Raw genomic sequence first — 24566 nt, 5'->3', positions numbered from 1 at the left:
CTACTAAGTCGTCCAGCTGGAAGACCTTCCAGACGACTTATAATAAGTCGTCTACTAAGTCGTCCAGCTGGAAGACCTTCCGGACGACTTAATTAAGTGAAGATGGAAAGGTACCTGACTCAAGATAGCAGCTTTCATGAATCTGCGGCCTCTGCTGCCGTCGTAAGCCAGAATCGGTGGAGACGGACTGTTTGCTCTGGGTAGACCAATACTAGCACCCAATCCCGGAATAGCTTCGTACGCCCAGACCTGAAGAACTTGTATAAAGCCATCCACGGTGTAACAGCCAGTAATATCTTTGTTCCACAAAGAGTCCATCAGCACCTTAAACGCGACTCTCCCCCATGGATAATTCTCAAACCTTTCTAAATCCATCACTAGCCTTGCGAGAGTAGCTCGTGTAGCGCTTGAGAACTTTTTCCCTTCAATGAATCCAGTGAAGATGGAAAGGTACGCGAGTCGCTTGCGATCTTCCCTGGACCAATCCCCGCATCTCTTCAGTGCTGCTATTATCTGATCAGTACTTGGCCCAGCTTCCCGATGAACTCCCATCATCTCCCAGAAAGAAACCATCTGTGGGGTAACTTCACATTCTGGTGTCTCAAGGTCCTCGATGTAGTCGCAGTTTAGACCAGTGATGTTTTCAAACTCTAACAGTGAAAACCTCGCAGGTTCTGGACCAACGAGACACCACATCTCGTACTTCTTCTTAATGTCCAGCTTTAAACCGAGCAAGTGGTGAACCAGCCTTGAAGCCCAACCAAATCCCTGCTCCTTGAACTTGATGAAAACTCCCAATCTCGACTCCTTGAGCTCTTCAAATTCAGCATCAGTGAGAGCTTCCCTAAGAGCAGTATGCAACTTCGTGTTATCCGTATGATACGAAATGCTATTGTGGGGTTCTGGCTCTTCCCCTAATGTGTATAACCTACGGGGGAGTTCTGGAATATCCATCCTTTTTGTCTGCAAAATAATCAAAGACAACAATAGAAGTCAGAACACAAGCTAAATCAATCACGCCTTAATTGTTACTCCAGACGACTTAGTAGACGACTTAAATATAAGTCGTCTAGAAAGTCGTCCAACTGGACGACTTAGTTGACGACTTATATTTAAGTCGTCTGGAAAGTCTTCCAAATGGACGTACTAAGTCGTCCAGGTTGAAGACTTTCCAGACGACTTACTTACAAGTCTTCCAGTAGAAAAATTTCAAGCGGACCTGATTAGTCGCAGAAGGAGTTCGAGTACTCGTCATTGTGGTTATAGATCTGAAAAAATAAACGTGAAACGGTGAGAATGAGTAAATTGAAAGAGACAACGTTTTATGTTCATCTTTTCCACGAGTTTGATGACTTACCGGCGTTAGGGTTTACAGAGAAACGGCGCTACGGTTTACAGAGAAGAAGCGGCGGCGCTAGGGTTTAGAAGAAGCGGCGGCGCTAGGGTTTAGAAGAAACGGCGGTGCTAGCTAGTGTTTAGAGTAAGCGGCGGTGAGAACGTTGGTGAGCACGGTGGCGAGGGCGACGGTTTGTTCGGAAATAGTGGAAGCGGGGGCGCTAGGGTTTAGAGGAATCGGCGGCGCTAGGGTTAGAAGAAGCTGCGGCGACAACGGTGAGAATGAAGTGAGATAGATAGCCGACGTTGAGAACGATGGTTGTTCGGAAATAGTGGGAATTCGAATCGCCTTTGATATCGCCGGTGAGAGAGAACTGTTAGGGTTTCTGTTCGCGGAAAATGAAAAAAAAAAAAAAAAATCACCTTATATATTGGGTAAATAATCCGGTTAGCTTTAAAAGTACATTGGTAAACTTTAAGGTTTGGTCCGGTTTAGACGACTTATTCTGGCTGATAATGTACATCAGACGACCTAATATTTAGTCGTCTGGGAACAGAAGACTAAATATTAAGTCGTCCAATACCCTAAAATGAACCCCTAAACTAAAATGACTAAATTAACTTACTAACCACGTTATAAAATCAAATTATACTTCAATAGTGTTTACTATACACAGAAACGAACACGCCTAGGTAATTTTAAAAATTTTCAAAAACGGTTTTAATGCTTTCCAAAATCTAACCCTAAGAACACATACAATACTACAACATATGTTGATGAAACATAAACTAAAGAATATCATGACTCACTACTTTCACTCATCTGGGCTGAAAACAATTGAAATTTGTTATATATTAATTTATATCTCTTAAGACATATGTTAATTACATAATTCCAATTTTTCACTTATCAAAATATTTTCTACAAAATTTTTAAATTATGTTTAAGAATAACTGTCCAGACGACTTAACTTAAAGTCGTCTGGACGACTTATTTTCAAGTCGTCTGTTTACAGACGACTTGCGAGGGGTAGAAACGTAAAAAAAAATCCGTTTTTTTGTTTGTTCACAAGGAGATAGTTGTAATTTCAATAGCCTTTTAAGTTACTTTTGCCTTTGACCCAAGTTGGGGTACTCTTTTGGGTTTGACTCCAAGTTTTGAGTCACAATTGGTAATTCTCCTTTCATTTAATATAGGTCACGTGGAGCCCATGTCGATACCACGAGAGGCCCCTCCTATTTTCTGGACATGAGACGAGAAATTTTTTATCCAAATTAAAAAAGAGGAAAAAAACCGTAACCGAACCCACGACTTACACAGTCACTCCAGCTGTGTCCGAGAGCGACCAGACTAGGTAGCCATTTCACGGTTACGTGGTCCCCACCATCGGACTTAATCCACGTCAGACCTGACTCGACTAATCGGCTCGTCAGTTAGAAACCAGCCGCCACGTGTCTAGCTCAATAGTGTGGGGCTCTATATGATAGGGTTTTTTTAGAACTATTAATAATCTCACTATTTAATTAGCAGTCGCGCGTTGTACAACAACCCACCGTGGGAGTAAACTCTACAATCACGGCGTCATTGCACGCGCTGAACATGTTTCTTTTGTAGTTACGCGCTTTATTCATTGGATACGTGGGCAACACGTACACGTAACCTAATTACATGTCCTAATAGTTCGAAATAAATTTTGGCGAGTCAACAACAACCGTCGGGAGAGAGTTTAATACGGAAAAAGGTTCTTCTTTCCGAAAGTTTTATTAATTACTACTCTTCCATGGAAGGATAGTTTCTGCGATTTTCTCGGGAACTTATTTAAAGACATTCATAGTTCGTCTCTTTTGGCAAATATTTTCTTGGTGTTTTCCTCTTTCCCCATATATTTTCTGTGTCCCTTATTTGATTGCGGAGAAACCGCGAGAAATAATAGATTCGAGAAGGAGAAACAAATCTCTTTTTAAAAATCTTTGCTTTCAATTTCGAAGCTGTATCTGCATTTTCCACCACAATTTGTTAGCTAGCTCAAAGGTTCGTTTTCTTTCTACGTATTTCATTTTTGTTGAAAATAATTTAGACATTTAACAGTTTCATCCTTATCTGTTATGGGCTTGGATACGTTTTTATTAAGTTAGGTATGTTTGTTGTAATGGTTAAATGCCTGAACCGGTTTTAAAAAAACCTGATTTTTTTTTTCTGTTTTTTTTTTTCTTTTTTGGAATTGGTACTTGGTTCTGTCTGTGGGTGGATTTTGGGGTTGGAGAGTGACAATGATTTGTGAAGCTTTACCCGCAACACATTTGAACTAGTGGTGGTGGGTCTTAACATGTTTTATTTTTTCCTTTTCAATTGCCTACTATATCCTGCAAGTGTGTTATGAAACTTGGTTAAAAAAATTAAAATTTTCTTCCAAACAATACAAATTCTCATGTTCTAGTGGCAATAACGACGCTTTTTCAAAAAAAAAATACGTATTTGTATCTGTTCTCTTTCAATATGTATTTTACTTTTTTTTCTATGAAATGTAGTTCTACAAGAGTAGTTTCTCTCCAAGCGTGTATGTAGTTTTGCAGAAACCAAATGTTTATGCCCCTTTTATTGGGTATCTGATGCTTCCAATATTATAATACAAAGTCAAGTTATTCATGATTAATATGTTTCCTTGATCACTGTCGGGCAAATACAAATAAAAGAAAACAGGATATGTTACACAACCTTTTGTTTGGTTCTTATTTTGATAATAACTTGGAGACCCAATTTGGGTACACTTTGGTATCCAATGTTCTATTGTCAAAATATTTAATTTCTTTATCAATTCTCTAGTTCATAACTTAAGTAGCTTTTTGGTCTGAACTGGTTCTGTTTGTTCTTCGTATCTGCATTTCAGGGTCCTTGAGGACGAGGATTCTTTATTGAGTTGAGTAGAAAGAAAGAAAGAGATCGAAAATCTCAATCCGCTGAGGAACTTTTAGTTTTGTTAACAACTGGTCTTGTTATTATGGACATAAAGTCAGGTCACCCGTCTCCTGTAATGACTGATTCTCCACAGATAAGCAACTCGAGATTAACGGTTCGTCAGAGTAGACCACCTCACTCATCATCATCATCACAGAACAACAATCTTTTGCTAACCGTTCCCAGAAAGAAAACCGGGATTATTGATGATGTTAAGGCTAATGCTTGGTTTGATGCAATGATAGCTTCTTCTCCTACCCCAGCATTAGTTAACAAAGACAATGATGCTACTACGGATATGACTTATCGCGAATGGACGGTCTGTCCCTTATTGTGTATCCTCTCTCTTGTTAATTTTTCTGAACATCACAGCCTTGTTTTTTATCTCCTTATATAATTCTGTTTTAGCAGGTCAAGTATCCATCAGCTCTTACTACTTTTGAGAAAATCATGAGTGTTGCAAAGGGCAAAAGGATAGCTTTGTTTCTTGATTATGACGGGACACTTTCTCCTATAGTTGAGGAACCTGATGCCGCCTACATGTCAACTGATGTAAGTCTTTGCAGTTGAAATGCCTAAAACAAAATCAAGTTAATTATGCTTCCTTCCTCTTAATGAATTATTTTTTTCTATGCCCTTTTTAGATGCGTACGGCAGTACAGAACGTTGCCAAGTACTTCCCAACCGCTATCATTAGTGGAAGAAGCCGTGATAAGGTAATAATGTCTACTAATCAAGAACGTTTTCTTGTGTGGTGTAATTTATTAACCAATAATTTGTTTTTTTTTGTCTTCAGGTGTATGAGTTTGTTGGACTGAGTGAACTTTACTATGCCGGAAGCCATGGAATGGACATCATGAGTCCTGCAGGAGAGTCTTTATACCACAAACATCTCACCCGTACTGTATCAATTAACGAACAGGTTTTTTCATTTTCTCTCTGTATTACCGGTTAATACAATCAGATTCTTGAAATGTGAATTTGGTAAGTTTCAGGGGAAAGATGTAAATCTATTCCAGACTGCTAGCGAGTTTCTACCAATGATCGATAAGGTATTCACAAATACATCTTCTACTGTATAGCTTAGTAGTAACTAATAACACCATTTTTGATTGTTGATTCTTGAAATTTATCCTCTCAGGTGCTTTGTTCGCTTGTGGAGAGTACAAAGGATATCAAAGGAGTCAAAGTAGAAGACAACAGGTTCTGCATCTCTGTGCATTACCGCAATGTAGAAGATAAGGTTTTGGTTTTCTCTTAATTTACTAACCGGTTTGGTTCCTTTTAAACCATAATACGTTTCTTGACAGCTCCTTCTATTTAACAGAACTGGAAACTGGTTGCACAATGCGTTGATGATGTCATTAAAACGTATCCAAAGCTACGGCTAACACATGGCCGGAAGGTACAACATCTGAACCTCTTACATTTATTTCAACAAAATAAGTTCAAAGTTTTGACTTTTGTTTCTTTTTTTGTTTGTCTTTAAAAAAAAAGGTTTTAGAGATCCGTCCTGTTATTGACTGGGACAAAGGGAAAGCTCTGACATTTCTACTTGAATCTCTCGGTATGCATTTCTCCTCTGCTTCTTCTGTTGTGAATCTTGGTTTAGCCATTTTTGACACTGAAACTTCTTTCAGGCCTAAACAACTGTGAGGATGTTCTTCCAATCTATGTCGGGGATGATCGAACCGATGAAGATGCATTTAAGGTTTGTTATTATGCTATAGTCTCCCCTCCATAGCTCAATTCTAAACAATTCTGTACAAGAAATAGTTTTGACTTAATGTGCAAGTAATGTTAGGTCTTACGAGATGGACCAAACTACGGTTATGGTGTATTAGTCTCTGCTATGCCTAAAGTCAGCAATGCCTTTTACTCTCTTCGTGACCCATCTGAGGTAAAACTAATAAACTACTTTAACTGAATACTTATAATGAGTTTGATTATGTGAGTTTGATTTTGCTGCAATTGTATATATATCAGGTGATGGAGTTTCTGAAAGCATTGGTGACATGGAAGAGATCATTGGGTTAGTAAAAGAAAATGGCTGACCTTATATATATATATATTATATATATGGAAGTTAGAAGATCATTGTTATACAGAGACAATGGAGAAAGATATGATGCAGAAGTAAAGCATTTAGTTTTGGTTTCTTTGGTTTTTTATTTTTTAAGTTGTTTAAATACAGTTGAGATTACTATTTACCGGGTGGGTGAAAGAGAGCGAAGGGTTAAAATATGACAGAGGTCGTTTTCCCATTTTCATCTTCTTTTACAACTGTAAAGTTTTCTTTCATCTTAAACAAATGTTTTCCATGTGTTGTTGGCCTCCTATTAATTCAAATCACATCTCATTTTTCAGTTTAATTCTATATCAAGCAATGACTTCTTCGCAAGTTGTTGATTGATTGAGATATTTGTTAAGCATAAACTCTTTATGTGAGACTGAGGATGCAATTTCCTAAGGTCTATTATACTAAAATGAAGGTAGTTTATTGTTATGTGTGTCTGCTAGCTAAGCTTAGAAGACAAAAAAAAAAAATTTGAAAACAAAGTAATATTTTCTATTAAGTAAAAATGAATTTGTTTAAAGAGTAATCACCAGCCATCTTGAGAGGGAATGTTGAATTGAAATAATTATTATCTACATATTCAAAGTGGGCACTTCGGATTTTCTGAAGTGAGCACTTCAGTTTTATAGGTAACTCACAGTTTACCTGAAACATCAAAGTGGTCAATACATATTCTATGAAATGGATACTCTGGTACTCTACATAATTTTCTACACAGCATTTATTCTGCCGTCTAAAATTCACATAAACCACTTTTCAACTCTACATGGACTCTACTCTCTCTCATTCATGCAAATATGAGTTTCCTTGTACAGAGAATTGAGAATTGATAAGAAATACTAAACAAGCGAGGACGGCCTAGTGATCTTGAGGGAGTTTCCGCCCCAATACAGACTCGGATTCGAATCCCGTTGGCCACTAGGGGTAAAATTCAAAATCTGGACTTCTCTAGCATCCGGTGACGGAAGCGTATTCCGGCCGATAATATAAGCTGATACGGACACTCGCCGCTAGTTTGGATCCACCTCGGTGGATGCCAGGATACACCGGGTTATTCAAAAAAAAATTGATAAGAAATATAAAGACACTTTCAATCTACTCTCCTATTATCTTTCATTCTTTCATACTCTACTCTAAATTCTATCATTTCTTACAAATTTCCCATGTTTGACTTTTAAATTCACATTAGATTTTGACCCCCACTTTTAAAACGCGGGATTTTCTACTTTGTAAGAATTTAATGAAAAACATATCAAATACATTCTTATATATGTTAAAAATAAGTAACCCACTCTATTAAACACATCCCTTCTAGGACCCACTTAATTTAAAAATTGAACATGTTACACCAATTTAGTTATAAGATCTAATTAGAATCGACCCGCACCTCCGTGCGGATGTTTGATTTAATTTGTCTTCAACGTAAACTCATAAACTGTTAGTTTTATAAAAACCTTCCATATATTTTTTTATGTTTTATAATTTACATACAGAGTATAATACATTATTTTATAATATAAATGTTTAATAGTAATTTTTTTATTTGTACATAATATTATATTAAAAATTTCAAAATGTGATGCAGTTTGATGTAATTGTACTATTCATATATTAACCTGTTGTTTTTATTAATTTATTTTAAAATGAAGCAACATGCTAATTTTTTTTAATTTTTTTGCATTAGTTTTATATGAATCATTATTAATTTTAAGATATTTTGTTTTTTTGATAATTGAATTCTTGAAATTTTTATATTGAACTAAACTAAATAAGATAATACTCTATTTAAAATTTGTTTTATAATATATATATATATATATATATTATATTTCAGTTTGTGTTTTTAATTTTATAACAAAGAAACAATAATCATGGGAAAATTTCATATATACACTTTCTTAAGTACCACTTTTCATATATACACTTAGAAGAACTGCATTTTCAAAAATACATAAATCATTAACAGGCAAAAGACAAAAATAACCTTTCAAAATTCTAAACTAATTACTCGTCTCTTTGTACTCCTATAGTAACGAGATCGGAGATCGGACGACGGCGAGATCGGAGATCGGACGAAGAAGGCGACGAGATCGGAGATCGGACGACGGCGAGATCGGAGATCGGACGAAGAAGGCGACGAGATCGGAGATCGGACAACGGCGACGAGATCAGAGATCGGACGACTACGACAATCCTTCTCTTACCTCTCACTCCTTACCCTGTAACCGTTCGCTGGCATCTCGATCTTTCCCCATCTCGTTTTTCTTCGTCTCCATCCACAGAGTATTCCTCAGGGTCAAGACGGTTTCGAAATGGACGCGAGCCATACAAGTGACGCCTACATCAGTATCAGCAACGATGTTATTGACCAAGTCTCGAAACGACCTCGTATACACTAGATAGCTCGATGAGTCTGTTCTCAGCGAGCTTCACGCGGTTAGTTGACAAAACTCTTTTTTATAGTACTCTTATTGTGTAATAGACTTGGAGAAGGAAGATGATACAAGCCAGAGTCATAAAAGGAACGATAGAACCATCTTCTCCTCCTTCGTCTCCTACCACCACATCTTTGATGCAGATTCAAAATCCAAATCTTTTGCCTGGATATGCTCAGAATCAGAGTGGGATTGATACTGATGCTCAGTTTCCATCCACGGTATGTTTCTCTTTTCGCCATATAGAGTTCTTGTTTTCCCCTTCTTGTTAGTAAAAGATCTGGTTTGAACATTAATATAGGGCTGTGACTGTTTTGAAATTTGTAGTGGCTGAAATTATCATGAACATAGTCATAGCCCCACGTTTGATGTAGATGTTTAGCCCTTGATCTTTTTCCCTAGAAGAATTGAAATCATTTGAGTACGTGCTTACGTCTGAGTACTGAAATTTGTTTTGTTTGAAACTTATTTAGAGTCTAAGGCTACTCAATGCTGATAGTAAACTACTGTACAAAGTTAGGAAGAGCAGAGCAAAGAAGTCCAGTTTATAATGCTAAAAGAAACACTAATCATTTTTATATTTTACTGTTTTGAGCTATATATATCTGGAAAGTATGATTTTGTTTGATCCTTTGTCGTCTCACAGTTACTCTTTCCTGTTTGCTAAGTTAGATACTAAAATTCTTGGAACGTTTCTTTTTCAGGAGGCACTAAAAAGAAGGCTGAATGCAAGGATGGAGTATGCAAAGTTTCTCCAAGATACTGTGAAAGAACAAGTGGGAGTGCAAACTCAAAGCTGGGGTTATGCAAATCAAAGAAAAGAACATTCTTTTCTCAGAGGTTGGACAAACTTCTTGTCAATCGAGGATTTGTTTTCAGGCTAGTTGAAGTTTCAGTTTGACTTGCATATCTTCTTTTTTTTGGCAGACCAATGGAGATTTTACTTTCTAACAGTGATGAAGACAATTTTTTAAGAAGTTTATAAATTCAGTCTATAAGGCTTTATAAGGATTACAAATAACTTATAAATGTTTATAAAACATTTTTAAAGATTTAGAAATCATTTATAAACCCTTATCAATAGTTTATATATATATATTCGGCAGTTGTGGACAAAGCCTCACATGTCTCAACTTTTCATATAATTGTGTTTTGTTATGGGACTGTTTGCATGGTTCCTAGTTCTGATTCTTGTGCCCATTTTTACATTTGGTGTTATTTTTCAATAACTAAAATGTATTTGGAATATGACATTCGGGTTAGAGGCCAAGGAATCTTAAGAAAATAATTTATAAGTTTTATATACACAATTTATAAGGGTTTATGAAATATTTATAAAGTTCATAAAAGTTTTTATAAAGTTTATAAACCATTTATAACGGCTTATTAATCATTTATTATAAAGAGTATATAAATATTTTATTAAGGGTATGTAAACAATTTGTTTCTTCATGTCTCTTAAAGTCCATAATTCATTCATAAGAATCTATAACCATTTAAAAATATAAGAATTTGTAACATAATTTATAAGGATTTAGAAGAATATGTAAATAATCAATAAGAATTCATAAAACCTTTGTAAAGTTTATAAAAAACAGTTTATAAAGTTTGTAAATCATTTATAAATATTTATAAATTATTTGTAAGAGTATATAAACGATTTATAAAGGCTTATAAAGAAGTTTATAAAGTCTATAATAATTGTTTGATAAAGGTTTATAAAGTTACTGATAAGAGTTTATAAAATCAGTTGTAAGAGTTTATAAATAAATTTATAAGGGCTTATAAATATATCTGTAAGAGTTTAGAAATCCTCAAAAAATCATTTATAAGAGTATATAAAATCATTAATTATAGTTTTTAAGGGGTTAAAAAGGATATACAATTTTTATAAAACCACTTAAAGAGATTTATAAAATCATTTTCTAACAAAAAGCATCATGAATGTATGTGTAATTACAAAATTCATAAATCATCTTGGGTTTATTACGAGTTTAAAGTTTTAAAAAAAATTATAAAGTTTTATAAATCAATTATAAAGTGTATAAATCTGTTTTGAGAAGTTCTAAAGTCTTACAAATCATTTATAAAACTTTAAAACTAATTTATAAGAGTTTTTTTTAACACAATTTATAAGAGTTTATAAGTTGATTTTTTGTCAACTGATTGATAATGTTTATGTATATAGATAGGGTGAATATCCAGCCTACTTAATGGTTGGCACAATAAATATAAGGACATCAAAAATGATTTATAAACGTTTATAAACTGTATAATGGATTATAAGTTTATTTTTCTAAAATCGCTCAAAAATACAATCAGCACAAAAAGGCTTTGCAAAACATATACTGTTACATCATCAGATGCTCAGGAAAACTCTGTAAATTTAGAAATCATTTATAAACCTTTATCAATAGTTTATAAGAATATATATATATATATATATACATATAAATGACTTATAAACCTTTATAAAATCACTTATAAGAATATACCAAATATTTATAAGGTTTTATACAGTAATTTATAAATATTTGTAAAAATTTATAAAGGCAATTCATTTATAAAGTCTTGAAATATGAATATATAGAAACTTTTTATAAGGGTATATAAATCATTTATAAGAATATTTAAAATTATTTACAAAGGCTTATAAAATCATTTATAAGGATTTTTAGAATTTCAAAAGGTAATTCGTTTATAGAGGCTTATAAATCGTATATAAGGATTTGTGATTTTTTTTTCTAAAACACATAAACTTGTTTATAAGGGTTAATAAAACATTTATAAGAATATATATAAACTAATATATAAAGGTTTATATATCATTTTTAAATTATATAAACTGTTTATAAGACCATACAAACTATTTCATTGGTTTATAAATTATTCTTCTCTGAAACCACAAGATATTCAACAAATTAACCAACTCTCCACCAATTTGGTTGCTTATAAGAGTTTATAATCATTATACGAGATTTATATATCGTTATAAGATTCTATATATCGTTTATAAAATTATATAAACTATTTATAAGTTTATAAGTCATTTATAAAGGCTTATAAGTCAGTTTATAAGGGTTTATAAATTAGTTTATAAGGGTTTGTAAGAGTTTTGTAAGAGTTTATATAATCATTTTAAGAGTTTTGTAAGAGTTTATAAAAAATTAGAAGGGTGTACAAAACCATTTAATTGCTTAAGAAAATTTAAAAGCATCATGTACATATGTGTAATAGTAAGAGTGTATACCTCATTTTAAAAGATTTATAACATTGTTACAACAGATTTATAAGAGTTTATAAATCATATAAAATGCACATAATTTCATGTAGCAATAATCCTATTGAACAACTCTCCACCTGCGTAAAGCCCCATTACCAAGTGCACAAAATGCTTACCTCAAAAGCTCTTTTAAACTCAACAATATTTGGCTGACCAGTCAGGTGATGCATTATACTCACTTCCCTTCTTTATTCACAAGCTTCATATTAGCAATGGTCTTGCAAGCAAATTGCTCACATTTTGTCTGCATTTATTTTTGTATATTAAACATTTCTTTCCATCCTGGTCTCACTCCGATTGTTAGAATCTCTTCTGTTTGCATTGCTCTGCTGCATTTTAGCAGACAAAAGAAAGAACACAAAGGTTAGGTCTTCTCAAGACTACAACAAGAGCCTCCCCAAATCAAACAGGTAACTAATCAATGCCTTTCATTGCAAGACACAGAAACGTTCGTACCTTACTATACCATTTCTTATGTGGGAATACTACTAATAATAGGTAAATAACGATTTGTTAGTTTGATTGCAGTCTAGTGGAAACAATTTCGCAATCAAAATTACATGAGATAAGAAGAAGATAGAAGCAAGATATTATTGAAAAAATGTATATCCAGGAGTTAAGACAGATGATGTTCTACTTTTACTGTACGTCTACAAACAGAAAAATAATAACCAAGGTGAGAAATAAGATAGAAGATAGAAGATAGAAGAAAGATATTATCGAAAAAGTGTATATCCAGGAGTTAAGACAGATGATGTTCTACTTTTACTGTACGTCTACAAACAGAAAAATAATAACCAAGGTGAGAAACAAGAACAGTGATTAAACAAGAAATCTAAGCAAGCAAACAAGGATATAGATTAACTTACGGCATAACCAGGGACAGGAAGATAAGATAGTGATTATTTTGTTGTGCTACAGCATTTGTGTCCTGCAACACAAACACATAGTGCTTAGAAGTTCACTGGAATCAAACCACAAAGCACTGAAAAGAACATCTCAAAAACAGTACCTCAAAACTATGACTCTGGTTTCAAGTGTGTTTCTTGACCTGAGAGATAAACCAAGATCCTATTAAACGTTGATAGATAGAAATTTCTAAACAAAGATGGAAAGAAAGAAAGAAAGAAAAAAGAAAACCTCTGGGACCAATGACGATAAGTTGTTAACCAAGGAGAGTACAACTACAACAACTACGAGATTACACACGACAATAGTCGAAATACTTATGTGGCTAGGACCCTTCTTCTTCTTGCTTTGATTAAGCAGAGCCTGAGGTTTTATCCTCGCCATCACACCTTTTTATCTCACAGCAAACACTGATACAACTTCGTTCTCTGCAAACCCACAAATCAACTAGTTAGTCAGTTTAATACCCAGAAGCTTCAAATTCAAAGCCTTTCGGGTGCAAAGTTCCACATCCATAAAACTGCATAAGATTTTCACAAAGACTGGAACCAATTAAACTTCCAATCCCCACCTTCCACATCTATACACAAAAGCTTCAAACGGATGATTCTCAGTCAAATTAAACTTTCAATCCCCACCTTTCTGTTCGTAACTGATACGAATCAAAAACCCAAAGCTTTTCACAAAGACTGGAACCAATTTAGAGTCGCATCCTTCGAGTGCGGATTGGAGCTCGAGCAAACCCTAAAAAAGGTCCAGAACGGTTTGATTTGGAAAACCATTTGAGGTTGTAATCCTCATCAAATCTTGCCGGAGAACTAGCTAAGGAACTCGTCGTTGTCGTCAAATCTCACCGAAGAACTCACCAGCGTCGTTGAATCTCGCCGGAGTACTCGTCGGAATCGGCCAATCGTCGGATTTGATCATCGCATAAACGGATCTGAGACCTGAAAAAATCGTAGAAAAAATATTTTTAAGTTTAATTAGTTAGAGGTATAATAGTATTTTGCCTATTAAATTTTTAATGGTAAAGTTGATTAGTGTAAACTTAAAAAGTGGCATCATAAAAATGGTATTTTTGGTAATTTTCCAATAATCATTGTAATTAATTATTTAAATTTATTATAAATGCATTGGTAGAATCGATACAAAAATACAAAAAAAAATACTTAATTTATTGTAAATGCAATGAATAAATGTGTAAATAAAAAATATATTTAATTTACTATTCATGTTTCCAAATAATTTTCATTTACTCTACTATCCATATTTCCATTACCAAAAGGTACTTCAGTTTTAATATTTAATAATATAAATACGATTTTTTGATCTAGATATGTGAATCAATGAATATGTGTTCTTTTGTTATTTTATGTATAATTATTGTTAGTAGATAAAAAAGAATAATTAGTGATATCAATTTATATCTATAAAGTAATTTTTATATTAAGTTATTTACCTAGATTTATTAATTGATATAATAATTTAATTATGTTCACTGTTTTATATATTATAACGCTTTATAAAATAGTTATGTAATTTCTAATATTTAGATCATTTCAAAATTATTATTAAAATATATTCTAAATTTATATTAATCTATCAAATAATATCAATCTTATTTTAAGAGCAGTATTTATATTTTTAATAGTATAGGTTGAATTTTGTTAAATTTAAATGATTCATATATTTTCAGTAACAAAACTATCAAATTTTGATCTATATATTCTCATATATATATATATGGAATAATATATTTTTTTAAAAAATATCAAGAATATACTACTTAAATCATCTATGTCATTAGTTTATTGGATATTTAGATTATAATAAATTATTATATGTGATCAAATAACTAAATAGGTTTGTAGGTTTTTATAAATATATAACTGAATCTTCATAATTTATATTTTATGAATTAAAAAATATAGAAAACCTCAAAGAGATCACAATGTTGTTTTAATGTTTTTCCATAGTTCAAACGTAATAAAATGTTTACGTGAGTTTTTTATTTAATTTATGCTTGGCTAATTTTTTTTCTAATTACTTAATTATTAAAATAAATGTAACTAAATGGATAAGGATCATCTAAAAGAAAACTTGTCTCCTCACATGTTGACATAATGTACATATACATCAAAGGCATTGGTGATGATTAGTTCGACTGCGGTCTTAAAAATTTAGCTGTACAAATTTAGTTGTAGATAAATTGGTCGTAGCTGTAAATTTGTTAATGTAGATTTTCTTGTAGAGATTTTTGCTGTAGTTAAATTTGTTGTAATTGTAAGTTATTGACTGTGGATATTTTAAAATAAAATATGTAAAATATGTAATCTATATATAAAATAATTAATTATTATCAATTAGAGAATTTATATTAATTTTGTTTTTATAAATTATTAAAGTTTACTGTTATTTAAAATGTAATATGTAAATAATAACGATGTTATTTAAAATATTTCACTAATTTTAAAAACACCCAAAATTATATTAAATATTTAAAGATGTTTTAATAATGATTTATCTATTTTATTGGATATTATATATAGTTTTTTTATATTTCAGATTTTACAGCCTATAAAAGACACCTTTAGGTTTATACCTAAAATACATAAGAAAAAATTGTGCTTTAATTTTTTTTGGCTGTAGTTTTAAAAATAAAACTAAAGCACGATTGGTAATAATCTCTAAACAATACTAATTATTATAAACAATATATTTTTACAACATTAGTATATGAAAAATATATTGTGTATAATAATTAGTATTGCAAAAATTGTAGAATGTGAACTACAATATTTTTTTTTTAAATCACATGATCACGTAAATATAGTAAGAAGAATGTGATATGTAGGAAAAAAAAATTGAATTAGTTTAGCTAATTTGGAAAGTAGCAATTTCTGAGAGTAGAAATAGGAAATATAGTAATTATATTAAAAATCATTAATGTTTAAAACCTTAAATATAGGAGTGGCAGGACTTTGTAATTTTCTCTAAAAAAGGAAAATCATATAAGGTATTCTGCTTTAATAGTTAAAACTAGATTTTGACCCGCGCTTTCAAAGCGCGGGTTTATTTTCCTTTATTTTCTTTTTTAAATTGACAAATATTTAGTAAATGTCATATTTTCATATATTTATTTTTTTATAAAAGACTTAAGTTTTTTATCTTTCTTTATCGTGTTTCATTTTAAATGAGTATAGGCCTGAGAACAATATCCGGATCCGAAGAACCAACCCGAAACTGACCCGGGATAAATATCTGAATGAGTTCTAAATTGCTATATCCAAAGGACCGGTCCCGAACCCAACCCAACCCGAACCGAGAACCGAATGAGTATCCGAAGATATCCGAAATGTGAATATATGTCTAAAAATATATTTTATAATTATAATTATAATTATAATTATTTTAATATTTTAAATTAATATTATAAGTTAACTATAGTAATTATTTTCAGTATTTCGAGTATTTTTGGATAAAATATGATAGTTTGGATAAAAATTTACCAAAAAAAACTGTATATAGTGGGTATTTTTGGTTACTTTTGAGTAATTTGGATACAAAAATTTGAACCGAATCGGATACTTTGGTTACTTTGAATATAAATAACCGAACCCGTTTTACATACTTTGGTTATTTGGTTAGTTTTCAGGTTCTTATGCATGAGAACCGAACCCATCCGGATCCGGAAAGACCCGACTCGAACCCGACCAAAATTTTATAATACCCAAATGGGGTTTAATTTCAAAACCTGAAAAACCCGATATCCGAAATAACCGATCTGTACCCGAATGAGTATCCGAACGTCCATGTCTAATGAGTATTTATGTTTTAGAAAATTAAACTTTATTTTTTAATAAATTAAGTTGGTATAACTCTGATTAATTAATTTTATTATGTGGTTAATTTTTTAAATAAAAAAGTTATATACTTTTAATAAAGATTTATACTTTTCAATGAAAAAATCAATTTTTTTTATGAACGCTTAAATTATATTAAAAAGAAACATAATTATTAAGTGATTAATTTTTGTTCACTACACAAAATATTAAAAATGGTTGAAAAGAAATTATTTGAATTTGGAGAAAAAAATAAGAATTGGATCTGATTTCTTAATCGGCCCAGATGGCCTAACCAAGAGAGATCTGATGTGGACAGTGGGCTGGATCCAAAAAAATGACCCAATATAGATATGTTATTAGTATTACTTGATTGCCCTTAATGAAATATGCAATGTTAATAAAGAAAAAGGGTATATTTAGTAAAAAAACCAATAGGATCCTGCTTTAATAGTATAGATAAATATAAAAGCATCGAAATTCATAAATATACTTTATACCAGTGTTGTTAAACCCGGACCGGACCGGCGGTCGGACCGGGTTCAACCGCGAACCGGACACCTATCCGGGTTGGTTTAATGTCAAAACCCAACTAAAGTTGAACCGGTTAAAAACCTATGTTGAACCGCTAAAAACCCGGGAACCGAGTGACCCAACGAACCGACGAAATCCTAGTTCGTATAAAAATCACAATTTTGTTAATAAAATAATTATTTTTTTCTCCCTTTTTAACATATATACTATTTTGTTTGTCACAAATTGCAACCAAAATAGAGTTTTGTAACTAATGTGTATATAATTTTTATAGGTAATGAAGATTTAGAAGGACAAAGATTTGGAGAATAAACTTTAAATGTTTTTTTTCCTATTGACTTTAGATTTGAACTATTAATTTTTTTTATTATTTTTATCACATTTCAATTTGTTATTTTTGAAAGTTTTCTAAACATTATGACTATTTTTAAAAAAATATATATATAATATTTATAAAATAATAAATTCAGTTTAATCTAATCGACCCTGGTCGAACCAGGTCGAACCACAATGACCCGTGACCCAAAATATTTCTGGTTCGCTCGCCGGTCCGGTTTTAAAAACACTGCTTTATACTCATTTTGTTTCATAAAATATGTTATTTTGACATTTTTTCTTATTACACCAAAATGTTATTTTATAATTTTAGTACGAATTTTAAATACTAGTGTCTTTTTAATCTTATATATAAATTGTAAAATGCAAAATGACTACGACGGGCTACATTAGGAAATATCAAAGACAACCCATCGGTAATTTAAAGTATTAAACTATTAATTATCAATTCAATAAATAAATATAATTTTACAAGTATAAATGAGTTTTAATATATATATTATTTAATGTGTAAAGTGTCAAAATGATGTTTTTATGAAATATATGAAATATATCAAATTACATGCTGAAAAATGGTATAGCTGATTTTTTTTTTTGTAACTTGATATATCAAATGACTTTTGCACCTAGGCCGAGGCAAGAAATCTGAAACCAAAGGACTGAACCGGAAACGAACCGAAATACTAGAACCGGAATTAAACTGAAATCTCAATTATCCAAATGGTTTCTATATTTCTATATCTAAAATAATCAAACTAAACTGGTACCGAACAGAGAACTAAACAGGTATACATATATTAATTATATATACATATAATACAACTAAATATAGATTTATAATTTGAAAATCTATTAAAAGTATTACAAAATATTTGAAAATAGCTAAAAAATTATAATGTATCCAAAATTTACCAAATATCTTCGGATAGTTTTATCTGAAATATCTAAAGTAATCCAAAATATCCGGTTTTTTATATAAATTATTCTAGTTATTTGATATTTTACCTTAAATAATCGATATTTTACCCGAAGATGAACCAAATAAAAACCAAATTCTATTCAGAATATTTTTTCGGTTCTTAATTTTACTATCCAAACCAAACTGAACCAAACACAAAACTATATGAACAAATAAAAAATAAGCCAGATAGTAAATGGATCTTTGAATCTTATATCCAAACTATCCGATATCCGAAATACTCAAACCGAACCGAACCGAGCCGATGGCCATGCCTAGTTGCACCCATGAGTCATGTGTGTTAATTGAGATTTATATCTAAATATGGAAAATTAATTTCACCAAAAAAAAGAGGAAAATTTAGTGCTATATACACACGTATTTATATAATCAAAGATCCTAAAAATATTCATTTCAAGACGTATCTATTAAAAATACTAGTAAATCACGTCGTCGGAGAAATGGAAACTTAGTTAAGGAATAACAATTTTACACGTAATAGCACAATATGGTAGGTAAACAACAGAAACAGTAAACAAAAAATGAATGAGAATCATTGTGTTTTGGGAAAGTATCAATTTCACAAACCTTAACAGGTCCACTGAACTTTTGGAGTAAAACGATAAATCAGCATCCAAAGAAATTAACAATTTTAGAGGAACCGGTTAAGTCGGTATACCAGTAAATAAAAGAGTACGCGTTTAAGGATTATTACCAAAAGAGAATCGAATCCAGTGTTAATTGGTTAGTCTCTGTCCCTAAATAAATAAAAATTAGAGAAGAAAATCTTCATTAATCTCTTCACCTTCTTTTGTCAGAGAAGTTTCAAAAACGCTCACACTTTACACACTCTTCATCTTCTCCTTCCTTTCGTTTTTCGAAGTTTAGAGGAGGCAGATCAACGAACCTGAACCGAAAAAATGGCGGCGGCTAGTTTCTTCTCGCGGTTTTCTACTATTTTGGCCTTCGCTTTTTCGCTGGCTCTTCTCTCTGGATCCTGTCTCGCCGGCGATCCTTTCGTATCCTACGTGTTCGAAGTCACTTACATCACTGCTTCTCCTCTTGGCGTTCCTCAACAGGTTTCGTTTTCATGCAACTTCTTCCCTGTGGTTTCTGTAGTGGTTGTCGCAGGTTGACTAGGGTGGTAGCGAGGATCTGCTTCGTTTTCATCATGGTGTTTTTTTTTTTTTTTTTGATAACCGTGGGGTCCCAGGCTTTGCCCAGACTAATCCCACCCACGAGGCTGACAGGCAACCCACGTATTCTTACGATAGCCCCTGTGACCACCGCATGTCGAACCCACGTATCATGGTGTTACATAATCACTTCCTTTGATGTTGTTCTTTTGCAGGTCATAGCAGTGAATGGGAAATTCCCAGGCCCTGTGATTGAAGCCACCACAAACTACAACGTTGATGTTAGCGTCTTCAATCGTTTGGATGAGCCTCTCCTACTCACTTGGAATGGGATTGAGATGCGGCGTAACTCGTGGCAAGACGGTGTTCTCGGCACTAACTGTCCCATTCCTCCTCAGCGGAACTTCACTTACAGCTTTCAAGTCAAAGATCAGATCGGAAGCTTCTTCTACTTCCCTTCCCTCCACTTCCAGAGATCTTCCGGTGGTTTTGGTCCTATCCTAATCAACAACCGCGATCTCATTCCTCTACCCTTCACTAAGCCTGATGGTGAAATCAGCTTTATGATCGGTGATTGGTATACTCACAACCATACATCACTAAGGAGTGTACTTGACTCTGGTGAAGAACTTGGGATGCCTGATGGAGTTCTCATCAATGGCAAGGGTCCTTACAAGTACAACACCACTGTACCTGATGGAATTCAATACGAAACCATTAATGTTGATCCTGGAAAAACATACAGGATCCGTGTCCACAATGTCGGTGTTTCGACATCCTTGAACTTCAGGATACAGAACCACAAGCTGCTTTTAGTTGAGACCGAAGGTCGTTACACCTCCCAAACTAACTTCACCGATTTCGATATTCATGTGGGACAGTCTTACTCTTTCTTGGTCACCATGGACCAAAACGCCTCGAGTGACTACTACATTGTGGCGAGTGCAAGATTTGTGAATGAAACTGAATGGCAAAGAGTCACAGGTGTTGGCATTCTCCAATACTCCAACTCCAAAGGACATGCTTCTGGTCCTCTGCCACTTCCATCAACTGATGTTTCTCACCCTTGGTCTGTCATGAACCAACAAAGGGCAATAAAGTATGTCTTCAAAGCTCGTTTATTTAACGTAGGCTTGTAAATATAGTCCTGACTCTTTTTTTCATATGCAGGCAAAACACATCTGCGAGTGGAGCTCGTCCAAATCCGCAGGGATCATATCACTACGGGCAGATAAACATCACAGGCACATACATCTTGAGGAGTATGCCTCCCACAAAAATCAATGGGTCACTTCGTGCTACGCTTAATGGGGTTTCTTTTGTGAATCCAACCACGCCCATGAGGCTTGCGGATGAGCATAGACTGAAAGGAGTTTACAAGATGAATTTCCCTTCCAGACCTGTTGACAATAAACCTCCACGTCTGGACAGTTCTATCATCAACGCAACGTACAAGGGCTTTATTCAAGTTATCTTCCAGAACAATGACACCAAAGTCCTGAGCTTCCATATTGATGGATATTCCTTCTACGTCGTTGCGTAAGTAAAAAAACATACCATTGTTACTTTTCTTAGTCATCTTGTTTGATTATCAGTTGATGGATTTTCAAAAATCTGGTGTTACAGGATGGACTTTGGTAACTGGACTGAAGATAGAAAAGGTTCTTATAACAACTGGGATGCAATATCACGTAGCACGATAGAGGTTGATTCAACATTTGCAATTTGTTTCTCATCATTTTGGTTGTTTTACTTATTTTGTTTTTGATGTTTGCTTTCAGGTTTACCCAGGGGCGTGGACTGCTGTACTTATTTCCCTGGATAACGTCGGAGTTTGGAACATCCGAGCCGAGAATCTAGACAGATGGTATCTTGGCCAAGAAACCTACATGCGAATCATAAACCCTGAGGAAAACGGTAAAACAGAAATGGGTCAGCCTCAAAATGCTCTTTATTGTGGTGCTCTCGAAAGCTTGCAGAAGTAAGCATTAGAAACTTCACTTCTCTGTGCTTTCCTCTCATATCATCTTCAGATCATGACACTTTTTTATTTGGTGATTTATCCCTCTGCAGGGAACAACTCCGCAGCTCTGCAACATCAACACTAAATGGACAGCTGAATCTAATTTTGACGTTCATGATGGTTTTGCTCGCCTCGGTCACAACATTTTGCTGAGTCTCGTCCATCATTCAAGAAACTTCTTCTGATCTACCATTGGGCTCTTGTTTTCATCTTTGATTTCATTTATTGTTTGTTTATATACTTAAAGAGTTTTTTACTTATGGTTTGAAACAACTTCATTTCGTGGGATTTGGTTTGTGTCTAAAACACTGTAACCAAAACTTCTCTCATTTATGGGTCTTCTTTTTTTGTTCATCCCTAGTTAAAAAAACAAAATTTAAAAAAAAAGGAAAAAAAAAACTTATTTTCATAATAAGCATAAGGAATTATATTCAGTCGTAAACTCTTATATCATTGTAATTTAAGCATGAAGAAGGTAATTAAACAGCCAGAGATGCATAGACTTAAAGGCCGGAAGTGAAGGGTACGCCTGTGCGTGGGAGCCACGCAGGACCGGCAATGAATCTTCCAACGGTGAAAGCAGAAGCATCGGAAGCTCTTTTCAACACATGAAACCCGTTCCAACGAACACGCCACCGCGTTGACGAAGCTGGTCCGCTATTCTTATACTCTGCATAGAACAGCGTGTCTAACCCAAAACCCGAACCTTCGATCCACGGTGACCATCCGAACGGACTCACAACACTATCCAAATACGTCTTGAGTACCACGGTGCGCGAGTACTTCATCCAAGGCCGGCCCATGTACGTCTTAACAGTACCGAGAACCGGTTTGAGATCAGGAGCCGGTAGGATTCTTGAGTTATGGATAGAGATCCCTGTGTTCTGAAACGGATCAGCACGACCTTGTGCGGTTATTACATTGGATTGACCATGTAGTGGCCGGCGAGGGAGGATGATACAGTTTTGAAAAACTACGGCTGCATTTCCAAAGATGAAATCGATTGTTCCGTAGATGTAGCACTCGCGGTAAAATTGACGTTGCGAGTGGACCATCAATGTGTCTTGGTATCCTTCGATTGAGCATTTGTAGAAGATTGAGAGGTCCGAGGATGACCGGAGTGCCACGGCCTGACCCTTGGCCGGTCCTGCCGTGTTCCGGAATGTTAGGCCTTTGGCAATAAAGTGAAGTCCTTCAATACCTGCATCACACGCAATTTAGCCTATCGTTACAAATGAAATAAATTTTGGTAACGCTTACTTATTTTGCGGGAAATAAAAGCATAGGTTACGTTTTTCTTTGTATGTTTTTTTAAAGCTAGTGCTAATAATTGATGATGATCCCAATGTATGATTTAACTTGGACGTCTCCGCCATGAATCTTATTAATTGGAAAACTCAATTCTCACGGATAATTTAGAATATTTTTATTATTAGTGATATAGAAACTTGTTAGAATCCATGCATTAACTAACTAAATAAAATAAAAATATAGATGATGAATTAATTATTTACCGGCAGTGGCGGAATTGTAAGTGGTGTAACCACCTTTGACACTTCGACCACCGGTGATAATGGTGGATCTCATTCCATCTCCGACCAACATTATGTTATCGTTATTGAGACGTACGTTTATGTTTTCTTGATATATTCCTCTTTTCACGTATATCACAAACCTCTTTGACATCACCTTTCTCCGTCCAGCCACGTCTATAGCCGCTTGCACCGTCTTGACTTGACCGGACCCGTCCTTGGCCACCACGATGTTAGCTCGTACAGCACGCGCTGATTGCAACTGTAGAAGTCTCCTCTCTTTACCAGACACCCACATCGGAAAGTCCTTTCCATCAGCAGTGGTGGTACTATTGTTACCGGTGGGCAAGAGGGCTCCGTTGACAGCTAAGCAGTTGCTTATTAAGTTGGAGATTTTGGTGTTTGAAACTATCGGTGTAATGAAATCTGAGACGTTGAGATCGGAAGAGCCGCGTCGGCAAGTCTCAGTGTTTGTAAGTGCAGTGCTCAGCCACGTCTGAGCGTCAAAGTCAGTGCACTTTTTTCCAGCACCGGCTTTTGGAACCACCCCAGCTAGCGTCCGAGTTAGCTGTACGATTGTGTCTTCGTATAGGTTAATGCAGTCAGCCAAAACGGCTTGCTTCCTGCAGTCTGTGCAGTTCCCACTTGACCGAGTCAGCTCGTCCCGGGCGGATATTGCCCGATCCATGGTTGCTTCAACCAACATTACTCGGAAATCGGATAGCTGCGTAGGCAGTCGGAAACCATTGTGGTTTTGGAAGTAACATTTGCATGGATCAGGATAAGGAGTCTGGTTGCACCACTTGTCAATGCCGGTGGTGGAATTGCCGTCGGCTAAGATGGTGAGAGGATGAAGGCAGAGAAACAATACTAATATTAAATATAGAGATAGAAAATAGATTGTGTGCATCATCACATGCATGTTGCTTCCTTTTTGCTAACTGATGTAGTTTAGGTGTGAGGAAGAGTATGTAATTCAAAGTAAAATGTTAAAGACTAGATAGAGTGGGAACATGGCGCCAATCTGTATTTATATATTGTGGTGGTATTAACATTAAAGCAAAACAAGAAAACAACATTTATAATGGTCATCATGAGTTAGATTAGATCCACATTCGCGTCTACCTTGTTTAGCTCGCTTGGCTGTTTTGTTATTGCGTGAACGATTCTATAATCGCCATTAGCTATTAACACTGGCAGAGCCAGCTTA

At 34.1% G+C, this 24566-nt stretch overlaps 3 protein-coding genes and 1 pseudogene across 12 annotated transcripts; 2 read left to right on the top strand and 2 right to left on the bottom strand.

The window, feature by feature from the left end:
* LOC108850904 (E3 ubiquitin-protein ligase HAKAI homolog) overlaps positions 1-2967 on the bottom strand; it is a 4924-nt pseudogene extending 1957 nt beyond the window's left edge.
* LOC108823925 (trehalose-phosphate phosphatase A) lies at positions 2891-6657 on the top strand. Of its 10 annotated transcripts, none has more exons than XM_056995447.1 (12): positions 2891-3077; positions 4224-4610; positions 4700-4843; positions 4936-5007; positions 5088-5213; positions 5281-5343; positions 5433-5534; positions 5619-5696; positions 5789-5858; positions 5932-6002; positions 6096-6191; positions 6278-6657. In XM_056995447.1, exons 2-12 carry the CDS (start codon positions 4335-4337, stop codon positions 6326-6328), a joined length of 1149 nt encoding a protein of 382 aa, XP_056851427.1. In that variant the 5' UTR covers positions 2891-3077; positions 4224-4334; the 3' UTR covers positions 6329-6657. The 10 variants fall into 10 exon arrangements, with proteins under 10 accessions (XP_056851427.1, XP_018452742.1, XP_018452740.1 ...); XM_018597240.2 differs by lacking the exon at positions 2891-3077 and adding an exon at positions 3084-3367 and having other exon boundaries at positions 4703-4843; positions 5287-5343; XM_018597238.2 differs by lacking the exon at positions 2891-3077 and adding an exon at positions 3084-3367 and having other exon boundaries at positions 4703-4843.
* A 12751-nt stretch (positions 6658-19408) lies between these two features.
* Positions 19409-22178, top strand: LOC108824041 (monocopper oxidase-like protein SKS2). The gene is made up of 6 exons (XM_018597372.2): positions 19409-19744; positions 20017-20900; positions 20972-21340; positions 21428-21506; positions 21583-21782; positions 21875-22178. The coding sequence occupies exons 1-6, from the start codon at positions 19586-19588 to the stop codon at positions 21975-21977; spliced, it is 1794 nt and encodes a 597-aa protein (XP_018452874.1). The 5' UTR covers positions 19409-19585; the 3' UTR covers positions 21978-22178.
* A 69-nt stretch (positions 22179-22247) lies between these two features.
* On the bottom strand, positions 22248-24315 carry LOC108826569 (probable pectinesterase/pectinesterase inhibitor 59). Its single transcript, XM_018599941.2, has 2 exons — positions 23339-24315; positions 22248-23025 (listed from the first exon to the last, which is right to left on the bottom strand). The coding sequence occupies exons 1-2, from the start codon at positions 24276-24278 to the stop codon at positions 22328-22330; spliced, it is 1638 nt and encodes a 545-aa protein (XP_018455443.1). The 5' UTR covers positions 24279-24315; the 3' UTR covers positions 22248-22327.
* Positions 24316-24566: the final 251 nt, after the last annotated feature.

Source organism: Raphanus sativus, chromosome 9 (genome assembly GCF_000801105.2).
Source record: "Raphanus sativus cultivar WK10039 chromosome 9, ASM80110v3, whole genome shotgun sequence".
In the NCBI taxonomy this organism is placed as follows: Eukaryota; Viridiplantae; Streptophyta; class Magnoliopsida; order Brassicales; family Brassicaceae; genus Raphanus; species Raphanus sativus.
The sequence above is the reverse complement of the archived record's forward strand: the minus strand, read 5'-3'. Positions and strand labels throughout refer to the sequence as shown.

Excerpts from the sequence above, each read along its gene's own strand:
- LOC108823925 (XM_056995447.1), top strand. The coding sequence starts at position 4,335 with ATGGACATAAAGTCAGGTCACCCGTCTCCTGTAATGACTGATTCTCCA. Across the intron at positions 5,344-5,432 it reads TTCTACCAATGATCGATAAG|GTGCTTTGTTCGCTTGTGGA; the intron begins GTATTCACAAAT and ends TTATCCTCTCAG. Across the intron at positions 5,697-5,788 it reads GGCTAACACATGGCCGGAAG|GTTTTAGAGATCCGTCCTGT; the intron begins GTACAACATCTG and ends TTAAAAAAAAAG.
- LOC108824041 (XM_018597372.2), top strand. The coding sequence starts at position 19,586 with ATGGCGGCGGCTAGTTTCTTCTCGCGGTTTTCTACTATTTTGGCCTTC. Across the intron at positions 19,745-20,016 it reads CTCTTGGCGTTCCTCAACAG|GTCATAGCAGTGAATGGGAA; the intron begins GTTTCGTTTTCA and ends GTTCTTTTGCAG. Across the intron at positions 21,507-21,582 it reads TATCACGTAGCACGATAGAG|GTTTACCCAGGGGCGTGGAC; the intron begins GTTGATTCAACA and ends GTTTGCTTTCAG.
- LOC108826569 (XM_018599941.2), bottom strand. The coding sequence starts at position 24,278 with ATGCATGTGATGATGCACACAATCTATTTTCTATCTCTATATTTAATA. Across the intron at positions 23,026-23,338 it reads TTACAATTCCGCCACTGCCG|GTATTGAAGGACTTCACTTT; the intron begins GTAAATAATTAA and ends CGTGTGATGCAG.